At 37.7% G+C, this 18,698-nt stretch overlaps 2 protein-coding genes across 4 annotated transcripts in view; one reads left to right on the top strand and one right to left on the bottom strand.

The window, feature by feature from the left end:
- The window catches only part of rgs20 (regulator of G protein signaling 20), a 22,659-nt gene extending 12,909 nt beyond the window's left edge, over window positions 1-9,750 (top strand). Inside the window, exons 1-5 of one of the 2 annotated variants that reach the window (XM_017310230.1) lie at window positions 1,335-1,458; window positions 3,947-4,113; window positions 5,994-6,068; window positions 6,171-6,405; window positions 6,977-9,750. In XM_017310230.1, coding sequence (XP_017165719.1) covers window positions 3,950-4,113; window positions 5,994-6,068; window positions 6,171-6,405; window positions 6,977-7,165 — 663 coding nt within the window. In that variant the 5' untranslated portion in view covers window positions 1,335-1,458; window positions 3,947-3,949 and the 3' untranslated portion in view covers window positions 7,166-9,750. Of the gene's footprint in view, window positions 1-1,334; window positions 1,459-3,946; window positions 4,114-5,993; window positions 6,069-6,170; window positions 6,406-6,976 lie in introns of those variants that run through there. The other variant, XM_008434495.2, reaches the window with a different exon arrangement.
- Window positions 9,751-11,008: 1,258 nt separating this feature from the next.
- On the bottom strand, window positions 11,009-18,179 carry tcea1 (transcription elongation factor A (SII), 1). 2 transcript variants are annotated; one of them, XM_008434497.2, is made up of 10 exons: window positions 17,958-18,179; window positions 16,299-16,361; window positions 16,110-16,215; window positions 15,152-15,254; window positions 14,894-15,039; window positions 14,751-14,807; window positions 14,207-14,361; window positions 13,945-14,091; window positions 13,639-13,710; window positions 11,009-12,302 (listed from the first exon to the last, which is right to left on the bottom strand). In XM_008434497.2, the coding sequence occupies exons 1-10, from the start codon at window positions 18,030-18,032 to the stop codon at window positions 12,294-12,296; spliced, it is 933 nt and encodes a 310-aa protein (XP_008432719.1). In that variant the 5' UTR covers window positions 18,033-18,179; the 3' UTR covers window positions 11,009-12,293. The 2 variants fall into 2 exon arrangements, with proteins under 2 accessions (XP_008432719.1, XP_008432718.1); XM_008434496.2 differs by having other exon boundaries at window positions 14,894-15,042.
- Window positions 18,180-18,698: the final 519 nt, after the last annotated feature.

Genomic DNA, 18,698 nt, shown 5'->3' on the forward strand with positions numbered 1-18,698 from the left:
GAGAGAGAGATACTACTGTAGTTTTAGGAGAACTTTCAGGTGACATTTGTGTTTATTATTATTTTTATCTTCAGCATTTCTTCTTTTCCAAAGGTTGCTACAAATCAGAAAATGTTTATTGTTTATAAAGCATCATTCGATATGCTACACATGGTGCCAGAGTAGCATSTCTATAAATTTAAGTACTGAACATTTCCGCAGTTCATTTAAAAAAAATTTAACTTACAAATGATTTTTGATTCTGTTTTGTCAATTGAATCATGTCTACATGTGACTTTTTGATTAGAAACTCACATATTATTTAAGTCAAAAAAGAAAATGTAACAATTATTTAGATTCAATACACGCACAGAGATAAATCTCATATGTCTACATAACTCTTCAGAGGCAGGAACAAAGTCTGAAATGCTTGAATAGAAACTTTCAGCTTGTCTCTATTGTTAATAACTGGACACATCATTCTATGAACAGTCAGCTTCTCAATCATTTTTGTTGTTTACTCTCATCCTGTCAAGGACCGTTTGCTAGACAAGTGTTAAATCAGGGATCTGGATCAGGGTCCAGAATATTTCTGTATTAAATATTAGTTATGGCTATTATGTATCACTGCAATAAAAACATCAGCTTTGAGTATTTATCAGCTGCAACCCAATGTAATATAAATTRACTGMAATTGAAGCTTAATGTGTTTATTCAGTGTTTGTGTTGTGCTAAGGTGAGGGATATTTAGATTTGAGGGATATTTAGATTTCCTCACCTACACCTGACAATCTCTCGTCACAAACTCTGATAAGAGAAAGACAATATACATCTTCCTTCCACCAAACTTTCTATAAGTATTCATGGATACACTACTGTGTTAACAGTCAGATTCTATACCAACAACTCYTTAGCTTATTTTCTGTGTGGAAGCAGTCAGTGATTGACTGCTTTACCATGAATAGCTAGGCCAGCATGGCTACAACAATCCATTGCTACATTACAAAATCCCTTTCTCATTAGATGTAACATTCTTATTTTCTGGGGAAAAATAACAATCTGGAGTTTTCATCAGCTGTAAATCACATCTTATTGAAATGGACATAAATAAAAACTTCAGATATATCAGTCTGTGTGTAATGATTTATTTGAGTTTCACCTTTTGAGTTTAATTACTGAAACAAATTACATTTCTGATTATATTCTCATCCACGGTGATGCACCCGTATTTCCTACTATAATTTGACTCCATCGGACGGTACTTGTAACATTCGTTCATGTTAAACGACCTGCACTGTAAACCTGTGACATATTGTCGGGGTTTACGCTCTTCACTGGGCTACTACGAGTTGGAGAGGAGACGCATGCGTACTGAGTAGAAGCAGCCGGTCGGAGGAGAGGGGGAAAAAAGCCTTATGTTCCATCGGATGTAATCAAAGCAGAGAATTCCTCTTCTCGTGGTGCATACATGGTGAAATTGTAAGTACTGGGAGTAAGCAGTTGTATCTTTGCAGGTGGGATTTTATGGTCGGAGCGTTTAAGGTCGTTTTTTTTTTTTTTGTTAACGGCATGTTATTAACAGATCTAGGCAGTGTCTTTTCGGTGGTTGTCCAGGGCGATGAAGCTCTATGGTTCTTCATGATGGCACTTTCAATTGATGTGATGCGCGACTCACCAGTGGAGTATTTTAATCATCATCATCATCATTATTATTATTATTATTATTATTATTATTATTATTATTATTATTATTATTATTATTATTATTATTATTATTATTATTATTATTATTACTTCAGCTGTGAAATCAGTAAGGGGACACATAATCCCCTGTGGAGAACAGTGATTTAGTTAGAGTTTTCATGATTTATGCGTTCAGAAGATACGACCACCCCCGCCCCCTCCGTTCCATTCTCTATATCGCTTTTGAGTCAAACCCTAGCGTACTGCTAGTGCCAGCTTTGAAGTACACCCAATGCCTAATGCGTAAAAATGTACCATTTGGCAAGACGCACGACGTCTGAGGGCTGATGCCTGCTCGGGTAATCTGAGAATAAAAAAAAGAACTGAACGACAAAACCAAGCAAATGATAGTAATAAAAAAAAACACACACACACAAAAAAAACGCGGGTCCATTTTAGAAATGGCTAAATGGTGTATTCATTGAAAAGGATGCGATAGAACGATGCTGAGATATAGATTTGCAAGCTGCGCTTTCAGCACCCCCACCCCCACTCGTCTCCCTTACACCAAAATCTTCAGACATATTTCAAGGCTTCGTGTCTTGCGCCAGGTAGTGTCCGGACGATGCCGTGTGTCGGAAGAGTCCGCTTTGTTATATAAATGATCTGACAGGATTTGGCAGAGTCTGACCCGGCGATGACACGTTTGTTAGAATCAGCTCGCATTCCTGTCTGTCTATAGGCCTGCAAACCGATGGGATTCTTGTGCATAGGCCAGATATCCACACTCACAATTAGAACAGCAATTCCTGTATAGCCTGCATGATGACAGGAGCCTACACGGCCAGAGCCAGCCCAAGGCATAAGCGAAGTAAGAGGGTGCCCATGCCAGCAGGGGGCACCCAAGAGGAGAGATTTGAGACTCAGATAAATTCTCTGCAAAAATGGCACAACAACAACAACACACACACACACACACACACACACACCACTTTACATCAATCGTTATGTGATTTATAAAATGGTATTTGATGCCATAAGATCACGAGTCATGTATAATTTCAAACCATGCAGCTGGGGGATCAGATAAACCAAAGTGTTGTGGTCTACATCTTAACTGGCTTTACCCAGAGCAGTACGTACAAGATATGTGAGAGGAATTTACAGCTTTAATTGGCCAAATAGAAATGATGACTAGCCCCATAATGATTACTGATTTGAGACTACATCCCAATATGGATCAACCCCACATTCCATATGGGTGACCTCAAAGATCACTAGTTGAGAGTTTGATCTGAAACTCTCAACTTTGATTTATCCTCTAAAGACTTTAGGCTCAACTTAGAATCAGGGTTTGGAACTCGAGTCTCATAAGCAATCTTTATCTCAGCTAATCATAGGTGAACACAAGCCTGTAAATGAAGGTGATTTTGGTAAATGATTAATGTTGTCCCCTCTGAGTTACCATAGTGTATACAAATGGCCGGTTGCCATGGTAACATTACACAGTATATCATGGGTGTCATTCTCCACAATGTTTTCCAGGCAAACGCAAATATTGTAAAAAAAAAAAAAAAAAAGGGGAGGGGGGGAGTTAACAACAGCTTCCATGCTATTCTTATTTTTAAATGTTACCATTTATGAATCATAAACAGAAACAGAGAACTAGTTAGAGATTTCTAGATACATTATTATGCCAGGGCTAAGATAAAGATTTAAAGAAGAAAATAGCAAAAGTCATTTCCACATTCTGACAGCTTCAGGAGAGTTAAATTGTCTTGCCTCAGAGTGTCCGGCAATGCATGCCAGCACATGATTGAGTCAAATAACATCTGGTCTGCTGCATTTAGCTGGGAAGTCTCAGATTTGGACATTATATGTTTGATTTTAACCGTTGTTAAGGGACGTTCTAACATTTAGGTGTCATCACGAAACTCTTCCCATTCCCACAGATTTCACTCTTCATAAACAATTAGAAGGGTGTTTATGAAAAGTGTCTCTTTCTACTTTAGTTTTCCTTTCAACGGGTTGCCAAAAAAAATGGATTGAATGTCATAATTTCACACTACCATCTTCTCTACTGTCACGTTGCAGCATTACACCCAGTGCTGCCCTTGCTACACTTGTTACACTGGAACTGATTTCCATCACACTAATGCATTGCAGGCCAAGAGCTTTTCTTGCGAGATAAAATCTCAGTTACATACTATTCCTGACATCAACACTCCAAACCCTTCACCCTCTCTCGCTCTCTCTCTCCCCCCCCACTCTCCGCTGTCTGTAGCCCATGGGATCAGAGCGGATGGAGATGCGAAAGAGGCAGATGTCGGTGCAGCAGGAGTCGGCAGCGGGAGGAACTGCACCGGCCCAGCAGGACCAGCCGAGCCAGGCCAACCCGCGGGGCTCCAACGCGTGTTGCTTCTGCTGGTGCTGCTGCTGTAGCTGCTCCTGGTAGGTCTTCCACAAACCGAGAACCCTGTTGCTGAGGTGCAGCATGGCCGACGTCGTCGCACGCAAGACGCCCGCCGCCTGAGCTCGAGTGTCTCAAAAGCAGGCGTCAGCTTCTGTCTTACACTCTTGACAGATTTGCATGTGATCCGTGGATGTCGCTTCAGCAGCAGCCGCCTCATTACATTCAGGAAAGCCTGAACATCATTTTCATATGCATGTCTGTGTAAGCGCTTCGCTTGTCGGCAACGCTGCATTCAAAGTGATGCATTTGAGTCAGTCGAAATTAGAAGGAGTATAAATGATTAACTAATGCTCATATTTTATTCAATTACTTGAACTACTTTAACAATTTTAAAATTTAGACCTACAGTAAAAAAAATAAAGCTGTACTAGTTTCTCATTTTAAACATCTAATTGCATTAACAAGACGTCAGTCCTGATGAAAGTAATAATTTATTACAGTCTTATGAATGTCTACTTACCTGATACTCACAATAACAAGATATCAATTTGGGGCATACAACATTTGACATAATTATGAATATATGCCGCTTAATGACAAAAATTATTTTCTAATGCTACTTTGTTGGTGAAAAAAGCCAGCTGTTGGCAGGATTGTTACTGATTCTGGCCATTTCATTGTGCATTCGGACTGCTCGTTTTGGGTGTTGGATGCTTATTCATTGCAAAAGTTAGAACTTATTGTCGATTTTCTCAAATACCCATATGGTCGAAATGATCTATACAGTCTCAAGTACTTTAATCCTCACTTACCTTATTAGAAATAACACAGTTCATTTTTATTGGCTGGTTTTTTTTGGCTCAAACCCAGCTTCTAAGCATAGTTCATACATTTTTAATATGTCTGAGGTCAGGCCCATTCCAGAAGCTTAATGTCAGCCCGTTTTATATGTTTTAGTTTTAATGGGTATTCAAACACTCTTGTAAATTGATTGTTCAAACACCCAATTGTTTTCAAGTTTCAAATACCCCCTCAAAAGTCAGGATCAACAACAGAAGCCACCAAAACTTGGGCCTGTTRTAAACTAGAAGCTGRTAGTAGTTTCACTGTCCACAGTGAACAGAACTTTAAATGAAATGAGAGGATAACAGAAAAAAGAAAATAGTTGAGCCAACTTAATTGAGCTGCTTCAATTGGTAACAAGTAATTCAGTTAAGTTTATCCAAATTAATTTATTAAGCTTGTTTAATTTGGCAAATTTAAGTCAGTCTTACTCAAATCATTTAGTTTACTTCAAATAAAGAAGTACACTAATAAAGGAGCTTTTGGGTTCAGGCTGCCTTCATTTGGTAGTAGTTAGACAGGAAAGTGGCTAATGAAAGAGGGGAAAGACATGTGGCAGAGTCAACAGGCCGGGAATTGAACCTGCGACCCTTATGTGGGTTGTGCACTACCTCTGCTCCACCACAGCACCATGGTTGGTACAGGATCTGTGAAGCTTGTGTTATGACATCAGATGTAGGATACGAACGTGGCATTGAACTTAATTGTTTCAAGTAAAGTCAAAGTAAAAAGTTCCTTTAAGTTAAAATGTGTAACTTTTAAGTCAATTCAACACGAAAAAGTGTTGAGAACTTTCCGGCAAGTTCTCATCACTAAACCAAAAGAATTAAGTGAGATTAATGTAAATAAGTCCATTACACGAACTACAGCCCTAATACACTTTTTTACAGTGAAGTTGACCAAGAAGGAAGCATCTACTTTGGAACAGTTTCATTTGAACTTACCGTAGTGATTCATGAATACACTGACTTAAATAATTGTGATCATTCACACCACTTAATTACAAAGTTAGATCCATGACCACATTTGTGAAATGAGTGCTTCTTGCCAAGGTGTTCCTCTCTGTCCTCAACAGGAATGAAGACAGAGATGAACGGAATCGAAAGGCATCGTATGACGTCAAGGAAGGGACCTCAGACTGTGAAGACTGGTGAGCTAAAATCCCTACACAACAATGCCTGACAAATAAAACAGACTTCTACTCCATCTGACGTTAAAGAGACTTGCTCCAATGTTCTCATGCTCTCTGCAGCCCGAAGCCCACGCTGGAGGAGGTGAGCACGTGGGGGCAGTCGTTTGATAAGCTGATGTGCTGTCCAGCTGGGAGGAACTCTTTCCGGCAATTTCTCCGCACCGAGTTCAGCGAGGAGAACATGCTGTTCTGGCTCGCGTGTGAGGAGTTCAGCAAAGAGACCAATAAAAGTGTGATCGAGGAGAAGGCCCGGCTCATCTACGAGGACTACATCTCCATTCTCTCGCCGAAAGAGGTGTGGAACCTTTATTGATTTGTATTTTGGTAAAATAGAGTTTCCTTGATGGGTGAAACTTTGCGATGTCTGAGTTCAATGAGTATGTCGATGCCACTTTCATGTTCTTGTGGTGAAGCCTCACACACTTAGCTTTGCACAAAGTTTAGCKCTACACAGGGGGTAATAAAGTCCATCATGTCTGTATTCTAGAGTGTGTTTCATGGAACTCTTACTTTTRCTTTAAYTCAACAGATGAKCTAAAGTTTTTGTCAGACCCAGCTAAACATGCCGTACTAAAAATGCCAACTTYTGAAARTAGAAATGAGAGATGCACTGTTGTGTGAACAACAGGTCTTCAGTAGCCTAGAGACAACATGTTTACTGCACATGTGCTCCACTGCTGCACAGTTTATCCAAGTTCTGCACAAATACAATGACCAGTTATTAGAAGGAAATAATCTAATGCAACCCAAGGACCCTACGTTTTCAAGTCTTAATAAGAAAGCTAAAAATCCAATTTTTCACATCCCTGTTACAGAAACAGAAAACCTTCTGTTCTTCCTGATTGTTGTGCTTTCTTAACTTCCAGGTGAGTCTTGACTCCCGAGTGCGTGAGGTGATTAACAGGAACATGCCGGAGCCCAACTTGCACACGTTTGACGATGCCCAGTTGCAGATCTACACGCTAATGCAAAGAGACTCGTATCCCCGCTACTTGAACTCCCTAGAGTACAAAAACCTGCTCAAACCTCTGTCAGAGCAGTCCCCCGAATCTTAGGGTGGCAACGACAACCTGTGATCTTTTAATCCCCTTTGCCCTTTCTTAGTCCTTCAATCCCCCACAACCCACCCGACCCAAACCCCGAGTTTACGAAAAGAAAAAAAAGTTTTCTTCTTTGTATGTTCAGTGTAGGATTACATGAGCCAGGCCTCGGGCCCCGGCCCCTCCCAGGGATCTCAGCGATATTGTGATCTGCACCTGACCGAAGACAACTCAGGTCTGAAAAACCTCCCGAGGGCTCGACATCACATGTACTGCTACAGATCAACATAGCAAAACACTCCAAAGGAATATGAATAACACTTTAATCCTGTTTTTCCTTTTCTTTCTTTTTTTTTTTTGATAGAAATATTCTATTTTATTTGTGTTCAGAGTTTTTTATGGTCCGTTGTTTTTTGTATGATTGTTTTTGAGGAAAATGATTCCTATTGTAGACTATCTATACATATATACATATATATTTATGAGTTTGTAAATAGTTCAAATGAAATTGTGGGTATTTTATGTGGAAACGCCTGGTTCTATTTACTGCGTATGAAAATCAAAGCTCAAGTCAAAGCTGCACATTAGCTTGACTTGCTGGCAGCTTTGTGGGGTACTGTTTAATTTTTTTATTCTTATTTATTTCACTTCGTTTTGTTACCTAACCTCACACTTCAGTATCCGTGGCAGCGACTTGGCAACTCCAGTTCATGCACAACCTGTGTGTGGTTTAAAAGGATGTGTGTATGGTCACCAGAGAAGTAACAGGGTGCAATAAATGAAAGTCAGTAATGGTGAAGAGTGTTTTAACCTTTATCAATTGCCAGTATAAGACAATTTTGTTGTTTTTCTAATGCTAGTGGGACACTTTGCACAAATCATAGGTTTATCAAAGATGTATTGGTGTGTGATTCTAAGCTGAGTAGATTTTTACCAGAGAAAGTATTTTATTTAATATTGCGACATGTCAAAAAAATTTTTAAATTATATTTAATTATTTTGATGGAGTAAATAACACAAAAAATGAAGACATTTTATTCAAGCTATTTTCTTTTATGGGTCTGTAATTTTTCAACAACTTTCCAAGGTTTTCCTGATAAYAGCTATATTATTTCCGTTAATAAAAGGTAATTAGTTTTAGTTTATGTAAGTTGTGCTCCAGTTCTGACCAGCATTGTTACCCTGATGCCCATTCCTCTAAAGCAGTATCGTCACTCTGATGCCCATTTCTCTAAACATCTTTYACCAGAATATTTCATATCAGGGAGCCATGCAGTACTATGTATARTCAGCTCATACTTTATTGATCAACACCTAACCGCACCACAGTGATGTAGCTGTCAAAATGGTATTATGAGGATGCATTCACACCATTAAAACTCTTACGTTCATCTTCAGTTAGTTTACTCCGTTTSTGTTTCCCACCGCAGAACTCATTTAAGTTTGATGCACWGAATAAATCMATTTTCTGCCTCACCCATAAACAGCCAAACATCCATTAKACATATTTTTGTTAAAAAGTTTGTTGTTTTGTTTGGTCCAGAGGAACAATCAGTAATCTGTGGACAGCCWTGTAGAGTGGYAACTTCAAAACTGGTGCCATTTCAGATGCAGTGTCATCATTTATACAAACCCATTGCAGTGTGAGGTCATGAGTGCCAACAATCACATGCGAATCCATGTGATTTTGAGATTCCTAAATATAAAAAGTTGAAGTTATAAAAAAAACAACCTGTCGTTCTTCAGATTTCATTTGATGTGTTAACCGATGAGATGCGCCAGGTGCCCTCCGAATGCGCATTGCTCTTGAGTTATGCTAGCAAGGTACATCCATGGTTCGGGAAATTTGTTTGGRAACTTCTGACCACAAACAAGAGATAGCGGGCTTCATTACAACATCTAAACATGTACTATACACAGTTGGTTTATGCTGTTTGCTAACTGGTTAAGTAAAAGCGATGACATCATTTTTATTAGCAGTAACTAAACTTTAACGTTTGTCCAAAGAACATGCTGGAAAGTCATGAGAAATTGCAGACCTATTGATACAGCATGACATATGAGATTTATCATAAAAAAAATCATATATTTAAAAATGGATAAGAAGTATTATGGTCTGAGGATCTTGCCAGGTTAGCAGAAACACCAAAGCTATGATGAAAGCTGTGTCCAYGTGTTTAAAGAGAGTGTTGAGTAAAATTGGAGTTGCCAAGCGTTTAATACTTAGAATATCTAGTTTTATTTGAATTACTTTGTTGCCTCACATTGTGTCACTCGAAGACAAGATCCTCTCATGGGGAAGTGCCTTGACATTCAGTTTTCTGACATCTTTCTCATGGGCAACAGTTGTTCGCTGGCTTGCGCCGAAAGGCCGTTCACTGGAGCACGACTCCAGTTTTACCGGAAATTGTCCCTCTCACTGGCCAAAATATCTCGCGCGTTTGGTCTCGATTCCTCAATTGTGAGTACGTCGGTGGAAGGCGGTAGGAGAAGCAGCGCCTCTTTGTCGGCTGGAGACAGAGATCGCTGTGACCGGGCGTGAGGAGTCGGAGCTTCTCGCCAACCTGTGTGCTTCATGGTGGCTCTTGTCTTAGAGTTAACTCAGACTCACTACATACGATGTGCAATTTGAGCTGATGGGTTAAACTGCGCAGATCCAACCTCAAAACACAATCTAAGCCAATGGTTTGGAGTGATGCCTATAAATGTTGTTTCTTCTGTTTACTACTATATGAAATGTGTTATTTTGCGCTGAGTTTACTTATGAAGACATTTTTCAAAAAACAAATAATGTGAATGTTTACAGTATGGTTTAGGGTTTTATTTTTTTGTTTGTTTTTCTGCTACTCTCCAAGAAAAAAAAACTGACTTGTGGGCATTTCGATTGAGATAAAATAAAGCACAATAATTTTACTCATTCTTGAGTGATTTCATCAATGAATCTTGACTTTAATAATAATTATGAAACTTATTATGTTTATTCCTAGCAGCAGTTTTCAGCCTAGRGATTGCAAGGCTAAGATTGCAACAGATGTTTTTTTTTCTTTTCTTATTCTTCATAAGCAGCACAATATTTCTATATTATTGTGTTTTCATAAAATTATTAKTATTATTTAGCCCCTAATCAAAATTTATGCACAGCACATATTTTATGGTMTGCAAACAGGTCTTCAGAGACTTCTTGTATTAAATTTGAATTACTTTGGATTATGTCCTTAAAAATACCAAAACATTTCTGACTTCAATTCTTCTGCGTCACAGTTGCACGTCACATAGATTTCAACGTCATTCAACAACTCGTAATTTTAACTTTTTCTAGAAGCCAGGTTCATCTTGTCAAAGTAAACGAAGATCTTCACCTTCTCTTTCTGCAGTGTCCAACAATGGAATTTAAGTCATTTGTTTATTRATTTTCAAGGAACAAATATGTGTTTAGGTGTCAGAACATTTTATTTAAACCTTTAACAAAGAGCATCGTTGTTGTCGTTACTTTCAACATTTTATTAAAATATTTAGATTTTTTTTTTTTTATATCTGCTGATTTGTTTCAAAAGTCACTAAAAATATCTTCAGTTTCACACAAGACAAAATTTGAAATTAATTTCTAGATTCCAACTTTTTTTTAATGGAGTTGATCAAATTAGACATTTGTGATTACAGTTTCACTCCATTTCACACTGATTATCATAGAAAGTCTGACAAAGCAGCTATTATAACCCAAGAGCCTTGTGATAGTACAAATTATCACTATAATACTGAGAAAATTTAAAAAATCCTGAAAGAGCCACAAGCACCCATAAGAGGTCTTGTTAAAAAAAAAAGTGGGACAGAGTAAACATGGAGACGGGACTACTTTGGTTAGATAAGTCCACAAGTTATTTATTTCTTGCCTACATGCAAAATATCAATGAAACAGAAGTCTAAAAATGCAAATGACTTTGAACACACCGGTCTTGCAGGCTCAGCATGTGGAAGGCAGTGTCATGCTGTGGGGATGCTTTTCTTTAGGGAAAGAGGTCGGAGCTGAATAGAGGGTGATGATGTAAGCGGACGGGGGTCCTGTCCTGTTTGGCGCCCTGGGCGAACCACCTTTCCGACGTGCGTTGAGGCAGCGGTGCATCTAAAGGCTGCAGGACAGTAGCTTTCGAAAACTAAAATTGGACAMTCCTGGTTGAAATCAAAACAATAGCCTTATTAAAGTTCGATCAACAATCAATGTAAGATTGTTGWTTGACAAAAATGAAATACAAATTTCAGTCTGTAATGTCCACGTCAGTTACGCACTCATAGGTTTCTCTAATCTTAAAAAGTTCAAAAAGGAAAAGTACAAGGCGCWTAAACACTTCTAAAATATGTGCTATGTGTAACTCTAGACATAAAATGCTCTTTATTGTAACATATTACTGGTCTGGGTTCAGCATGGCCCGCAGAAAGGCAGCAAAGCAGCTCATCAGCACAGAGTGTTTGCACCTGGCAATTACAAAAGCTCCATGAAAGGGGGAACAGTTGTGTTTTTCCTGATCCAACCAATGACATKATCCTGTCTCTAGACAGATTAATAATATGCATACATCTGCATTCACTTTGAAGTGATGAATATTCTACCAATTACAAAAATATACTCCCACACACTCGTACAGGGATGTGTGTCCGCTCAGATACTCACAGGCATTACGGCGATAGTAAAGGTTCGCGTAGACTGTGGAGCATAATGAAAGACGAGTAATTAAAATAACTCCTTTTTAATCAAATGGATTACACTTTATTGGGGAATTAAATAAAACAATACAATGCTGTGCYGGGAAAGCAAAAAAAAACAAACAAAAACAATATTATCCAAAGTGTTAAAACTACATATAAAAACGCAGATAAAAGAGAATGACACAAGATTCATGGCATATATCTGACAGCGAGAAACAACTAATAACAACAGTAAGAGATTTGGAGAGAGGGGCCTCAGGGGAAGTGACAATAAGCTCAATCTATGACCATGATATTTACTCAAACGGTAACCGTAGTGGCATCTTGGATGTTGAGTACAACGCAACCACAGAATACAAAGCTCCGCTCTGCTGCAGGCGGACAGAACCTGGTCCGGGAATTTTGCTACTTGTCGGGAGTGCCGTGGATGTCGCCAGCGGATTCAGCAGAACTGGAAGACGAGAAGAAGATCCAGTGAGAAACATCACCGATTTTACCAACAACTGCTGTTAACAGCAGCATCTTGTTTTAATGTGCTTTAAGGAAGTCACTTGGAAATACAAGATTTTGGAAATACAAAATCTTGTATTTTGTATTTGAATAAATTTACAAAAAGTTAAACTTTGGTTATTCTCCAGGTTCTTAGTGGTAAGGTTCTGTGGTGTGTTTGCAGTTTTTCGTGATTCTTTAATTTGTCCTTGTTGTGGCCTGTCCACCTTTTTTGATAAATGCAACATGACAAGGTTTGTCAGATATTATGAAGTTGTTGTTGTTTTTAAGCTGACCTTATGAGTTTTTCCACAAATTTACATGATCCTTTCTATACATCTGAACCTTTCACAGTGGGTCTTAATAGCTCTGGCTACAAATGGTAAAGAACTACTAGCTAATGTTTTTAAATATACTGTACTGTGTAGATATAATAAACAAGTGTTTCATGGAATAGTTGCATTAAATTTCCACAACAGAATGACACTAAAAACACCAGTAATATTTTTCTTCCTATTTTTCTTGTCATTAGGTTGAACAGTGGGATTTCTTTTAGGTAGAATTTAAAACTGCTATTTCTTCAAATTTTGACGATTAYGTTTTAAGACAATGAAAACCAAAATGTTGTATCTCAGAAAAGATTTTAAGAGGAAGGCGACAGAAACCAGATCAAACAATGAAGATGACCTGAAGGCCGCTGCCAAAGCAACAGCAGAGCCACAGGCTGATCACCTCCATTTCACGCTGCACTGATGCAGTAATTCATGCAACAGGAAACCCAACAAGGTTTTAGGTATAGAGAAATAAATATGTACGCCTGACATTCCTCCCTTTTTATTAAGCTTATGTACTTTTCCAGTTTTCTGGTAAGCTGAATTTTAGTTTTCACTACGTGTAAGTTGTAAGAACTATTTTCTATGTGAAATGAATAGAAATGATATGCAAGTCGCACTTTCTAAAATAAATGACAAAAAATATTAAACTTTTTTATGATATTCACATTTTTTTAGATTCACCTGTCAGAACAGAAAACACCACAAGATGTAAATCAAGCCAAATTATTTTGTGTGGACCGATCATAAAGATCCCTTAACCTACTGGAGAAATYCCCATGTTGTTCTGAGGTGAAAGTGTCTAAACTAAATGTGAGATTTCTTTCAGAATGACAAGAACGAATGAATGCAGTGCAAAAAAAAACAAAATGCACGAGTTCAAAAGCGTAATTTAGAGTCAGAGGGAGCAGCACATGCTAATTGCCTTCAAAGATTAGACCAGGAAAAACTAATCAATTTGCATACCTTCCATCTATTTCCACACTGCTGGCAGAAGACAAACGTGGTCATCGGTTCATCAGCACTTCGAGTTTGAACCTAGAAGTCATTCAAGAAAATTGACACAACTTACTACCAAATGTCGTACTTTTAAAATCCCCCTGATTATTCAGTCAGAGTAATAAATCAAACTATACAAGTAAACATACATAAATATACTTGCTAAAGTTTACAATACTGCAAATGGGTGCATTGTAACTGGAAATTTGAAATTAAATTTGCCTTGTGTTTCATCACAACATAAATAAAGGCCTTTTCAGAGTTCATMTCTACCTGTGTGTAGGTGCAGTTCTTCCCCTTGCATTTGCCACAGGTGAATAAATCAGTCTGAGTGCCGCCGGTGGTGGCCATCTGGTGGTCCCTGACAGCTTCTTTGGTCAAATTCTTCCTCATTTCCTTCAGCTCATCACTGGCCATTTCCTAAACAGTTACAGCAGAGAAAAACAAACAAACTTTTAAATATATGTTGTGATTTCTGGTCATTCTAATATTGGAATATTAAGAACACAGTTAGCACCGCCAACAGACGCCATACCTCTGCGGTCATCTTGGCCATCCGCTCCGGGGTTACACTCCCRCAGAGCACGGTCCTCCTTAAATTTGGATTTTTCATATCTTTTAAATTCGAGATCCGGCTCCGCACACGGTTCTTATATTTCATGTCTGTGTTCTTAAACTCTTGGAAGATATGTGGGAGCAGGTCAAGGAATTATATTTTGAAGAGGTGGAATTTTCTTTACCTCAGAACAAAACAAAACAAAAAGGCCAAAMATAAAAACCGTTATTGACAATTGTTGAACTCTGTTTTCTTTTCTTAACAGAATAAATATGAAGTGATTCATCGAGTTTGTCACTGAAATGTGTGTCTAAAAAAAAAAGGTCATAACACTATTCCAAAATATAGACAAACACATAACGAATGAATCCCTGGAACTGAGCTTCAAATAAAGCTCAGTTCCACGGATTCATTGGAACTGACCTGTATTGACGCAGTAATTCATGCAACAGGAAACCCAACAAGGTTTTAGGTACAAAGAAATAAATATGCACGCATGATATTTCTGTAATGTAAAGGATATATTCTTCAATCTGTGCGCCGAGCTCCTCACAATCAGCACCGATAGCAATATGATCCTCTGAAAATGATCAAGCATAGTTAACATACATAAACCAGCAAAAAGTAACCAAACAACATGGGTTGGTGTGCAGTGTTGGCTTATACCTCCAGTCTGCAGAGCACTGGCCAGCATCTCTCTGCACTTGAGCCGGATGGAGTCGGAGGTGGTTGGGGCGCGAGGAGAGGTGGTGGTAAACGTGTTGGAAGCGACTTCAGAAGTTTCRCTTTTGCTGCTGGAATTACTGCTGGAGCTGCTGCAGACGGTAGGAGGAAAGCTGGAAATCAACRGAGGCAACAAAGCACTGCGRCAAAAATAAGAGAAAGTAAAAGGAAATAAAAACATTCAAAGAATGTTTCTCCTACCTCTCTTCCTTAGGCTCTGGGCTTCCCTGCGATGGAGAGACGACAGGTGTTGTTTGTTCTTTTCGCTTCTCATCTGGAGCTTTATCTCCACCTCCAGGCTCATCTGAAGAGTAAATTATCCAAGTTTGGAAAACATGAATCCCAAGTTTATTTGATTAAAAGATATAGAATTCATACTGTTGAACAAGGAGTTGACAGCTTCTAAATATAGAACCTGGAAATTCCACAAATCAATCTAAAAATATGATCTTGACTTAAATGTAGCAATGATAAATTAACATAGAAAACAAATGCATAAATCATGTCTTACATACTGAACAAGTGAGCTTAAACATGTATATCTATAAAGAATAAATGGAATTCAATCTTGTTTACAAGAGCATATCAATTTATTTGATCAATTTATGCTCTGATTCAAGCTCAGTGGAGACAATGATTGGTTTGAAGTGAGCTCTCTGAGAAGACTAGCCAATCAGATATTAAAGTCTTTTTAACATCCAAATGTAAAAAAAAAAAACCAAAAAACCCATGAACTAAAACAATCTTCATAACTGTTTAATTAATTACATAATAAAACAGATACTTTAAACTTTCAAGGTACCTTTAAACGTACCTACAAATTTTTACTGATCAATTTGACATCTAACTATGCAATTAATAAATTACTGACATGTTTAAATAATTCTGGATACATTTATTTGTGCCCTTCAACAATTAATTATAACCTGTATAAGTAACTAATTTATCCATGTCATGTTGGCACCTGTACTACACCAAGTTACTTCCTAATTTGCTGATTAATTTATTTTTCAGCAGTAAAAAAATTGTGAACCTCACAATTGTCATGTGTGGAGCTCATTGGTAATGATATCACACTGCTGGACATTCTCAATTTTTTTGTTTTTTTTTTACAATCATTCTTATCATATCAGTAGAAAACATCAACAATAAAAATTACCCAAAAGCTTCTTCCAGGACTTGATCAAGGACTTGGCGAGAGATGTCACTTCCTCATCTGTGCTTTGCTTGCGGATCGCGTTAACAGACATTCCGATTCTGGTGGACTGTAGAAAAAAAAAAGAAAATCAGTAATCTAGACTAAAAACACTGCCTAAATACACAGAAACAGAAAATATGCATTAAAAACCTGGAGCAGCTCCAGAGTCATTGGTACACTTCGCAGTTCTTTCAAGAGATCCAATGCCCCGGCCTGCAGAGAAAAGGAGACAAGAGACGTTTCTAGTAAACTCCATTTGAGTAAAAGAGACACTAAACTATGGGCTATAAAAATTTGATTTCCTGAATTATCTGTGTCTATTTTAAGTCATTTTGAAACAAACGTTACTTTTAATCCTATATTGTGGCAACTGTTTCGACAAGGTRTGACTCTGTGTAGTTTGGCATAAAGCACTTGGAGATTAGTATGTTGTTTCATGTTAAGAACATTATAGCTCAAGTGTTAGTATGTCACAACAAAGATTTATGAAACTGACTCTTTTAGAGTAGGTTGATGTCTCATAACAGCTGGGTTTACTCAAAATAATTAGAAGTGTTTACCATTAGCAATTCCTACTTTAATACTGGTAAAAATGACTCAAAGTTGTATAACAAAAAATAAGATGATGCTTGAATAAACTTGATATTAAAGAGAGAAATTTAASGTGTGATTTTCTTAAACATAACAGGGTTAAATACATGATTGATTTTGAATGAGTTATTATTTTTTATTAAATGTTGTTTTTCTTATGGTTTTTAATGTGTGTGCATAATTATGTGCGAAYGCTATGAATAAAAGTTATATTAATGTTCAATATATTTTAAATAAAAACTTCAACAGTGACATTAAAATAATACAAACAAATATCATTGAAAGAAATCACACTACAGCAACTGTACTGATGGCAGGGTAAAGTTTACATTTTATTTTCAAGTCCCYCTGACTGATACATTATTGTGTATTAAATTTTATATTAATCTCAATACAAAAATTCGTTTGTAAAGGTCCCTTCAGCTTAAAAGACAAAAGCTGGAGCTGCTCAACATAAAAGAATGTAAAAATCAAACAAATTGGGTCCAGTGAAGTTTAAAACATACAAAAAAAAAATACATAAACAAACTTTGGGATAGTGTGTTTTTAATAGCAAGGGACTGTTAATTGAATGCTGTTCTATTACCAACTAAAGCTGCAAAAACAAAACAAAGAACTAAAGTTTCCTCATCCTTAACTTTCGTTTCAGGGCCGATGCTTTTGATATTCCCTTTAAATTACAATTTGGGCTCAACCCGAGGATTCATTTTAAGAGTTAATAAACATTGTTCTCAGACTTCAGCGTAATCAGAGTAGTACATGTTTACATATTAATCTATAACTGAATTAACAGCTTGTTACAACTTTAGGAATGCTCATAACACACGGTAGTAATATTGCATGGATAGTTGTTTGGCGGCTACATATTGAGTGTCCAAGGCGAACTGGAGAAGCTAATTCACACCGTATCAAATGCATTAGGCTGCTAACTGCTAACTTTTTAGCAGCACAAATAAACAGACTGACAGCAAACAACAACTTGTTTTTGTCAGCAAACGGGTTAGTTCCAAACTTCATGAATATTAGCTGTGAGTCTTTATGCTGGAGATAGGTGTGAGCAAATTCGCGGAATAAATAACTAGTATTTGCATCAGAAATGTTCTTATTGGGTGAACTTGCTAGAAGCTAAATTAGCCGCTGCTGAGCTCCATCGTATCCCATTAGCGTCCATGCTAGCATGGTCGGCTAACAGCGTTCATCTCTCTGAGAACATCTCACCCCGTTTTTCTTCTGCGCCATTTTATCCATCTTTTTAGCGATTCTGATTATCTCCTCTTCCTCCTTCTTCCCCATCTCGATTTATCTGACAGAACGGGACAAAAAAGGCGCAAGCGAAAAAGAAAATACGGGACAAAAAGACCACGCCAGTGAGGAAAAAGCGGTAGCGGCGGAGGCGGCAGCGTCAACTTGGCGGACCGGGACCACACAGCGACTGCCCCCGTTGTGTAGCAGACCTGACTAGAAGATGCCAGCTTGTAAGTTCCAAAGTAGAGTTAATCGAGCCAGAACAGAAAAATGGATCTTGTCGCYGGTTACAATAATAATCACACTGAACCAGAAAACATATTTTATTATTATTTTTTTTTATCACATTGCTTTACTTTCCATTAAAACTTTAAAAAATGTGTTTCTTTCTACAACCAATAACAATTTCAGCATTTTTTTCATTAATGTACGGAATGCCTTCAGATGGCGCCAAAGCGTAACTTTTTGACACTTGATTAGTTGAGACACGACACAGTATGTTTRTTTAAATCTTGCTCACTTTTAAAAAAGTATTATTTAACCAATTTCTCCTTATCAAAAACCAGCAACTATACACACAAACTAAATTAACCTATTGACACTGGAACCCCCCCCCCCAAATATTTAGGAACATTTTGTGTAATGACCAAATGCATGCAGTAGTTGGACTTGAATCAGCTTGGTAAATGACCAAAGACTGTAAGGGGCCTTTAG

This window comes from Poecilia reticulata, linkage group LG17 (assembly GCF_000633615.1).
Source record: "Poecilia reticulata strain Guanapo linkage group LG17, Guppy_female_1.0+MT, whole genome shotgun sequence".
NCBI lineage: Eukaryota > Metazoa > Chordata > Actinopteri > Cyprinodontiformes > Poeciliidae > Poecilia > Poecilia reticulata.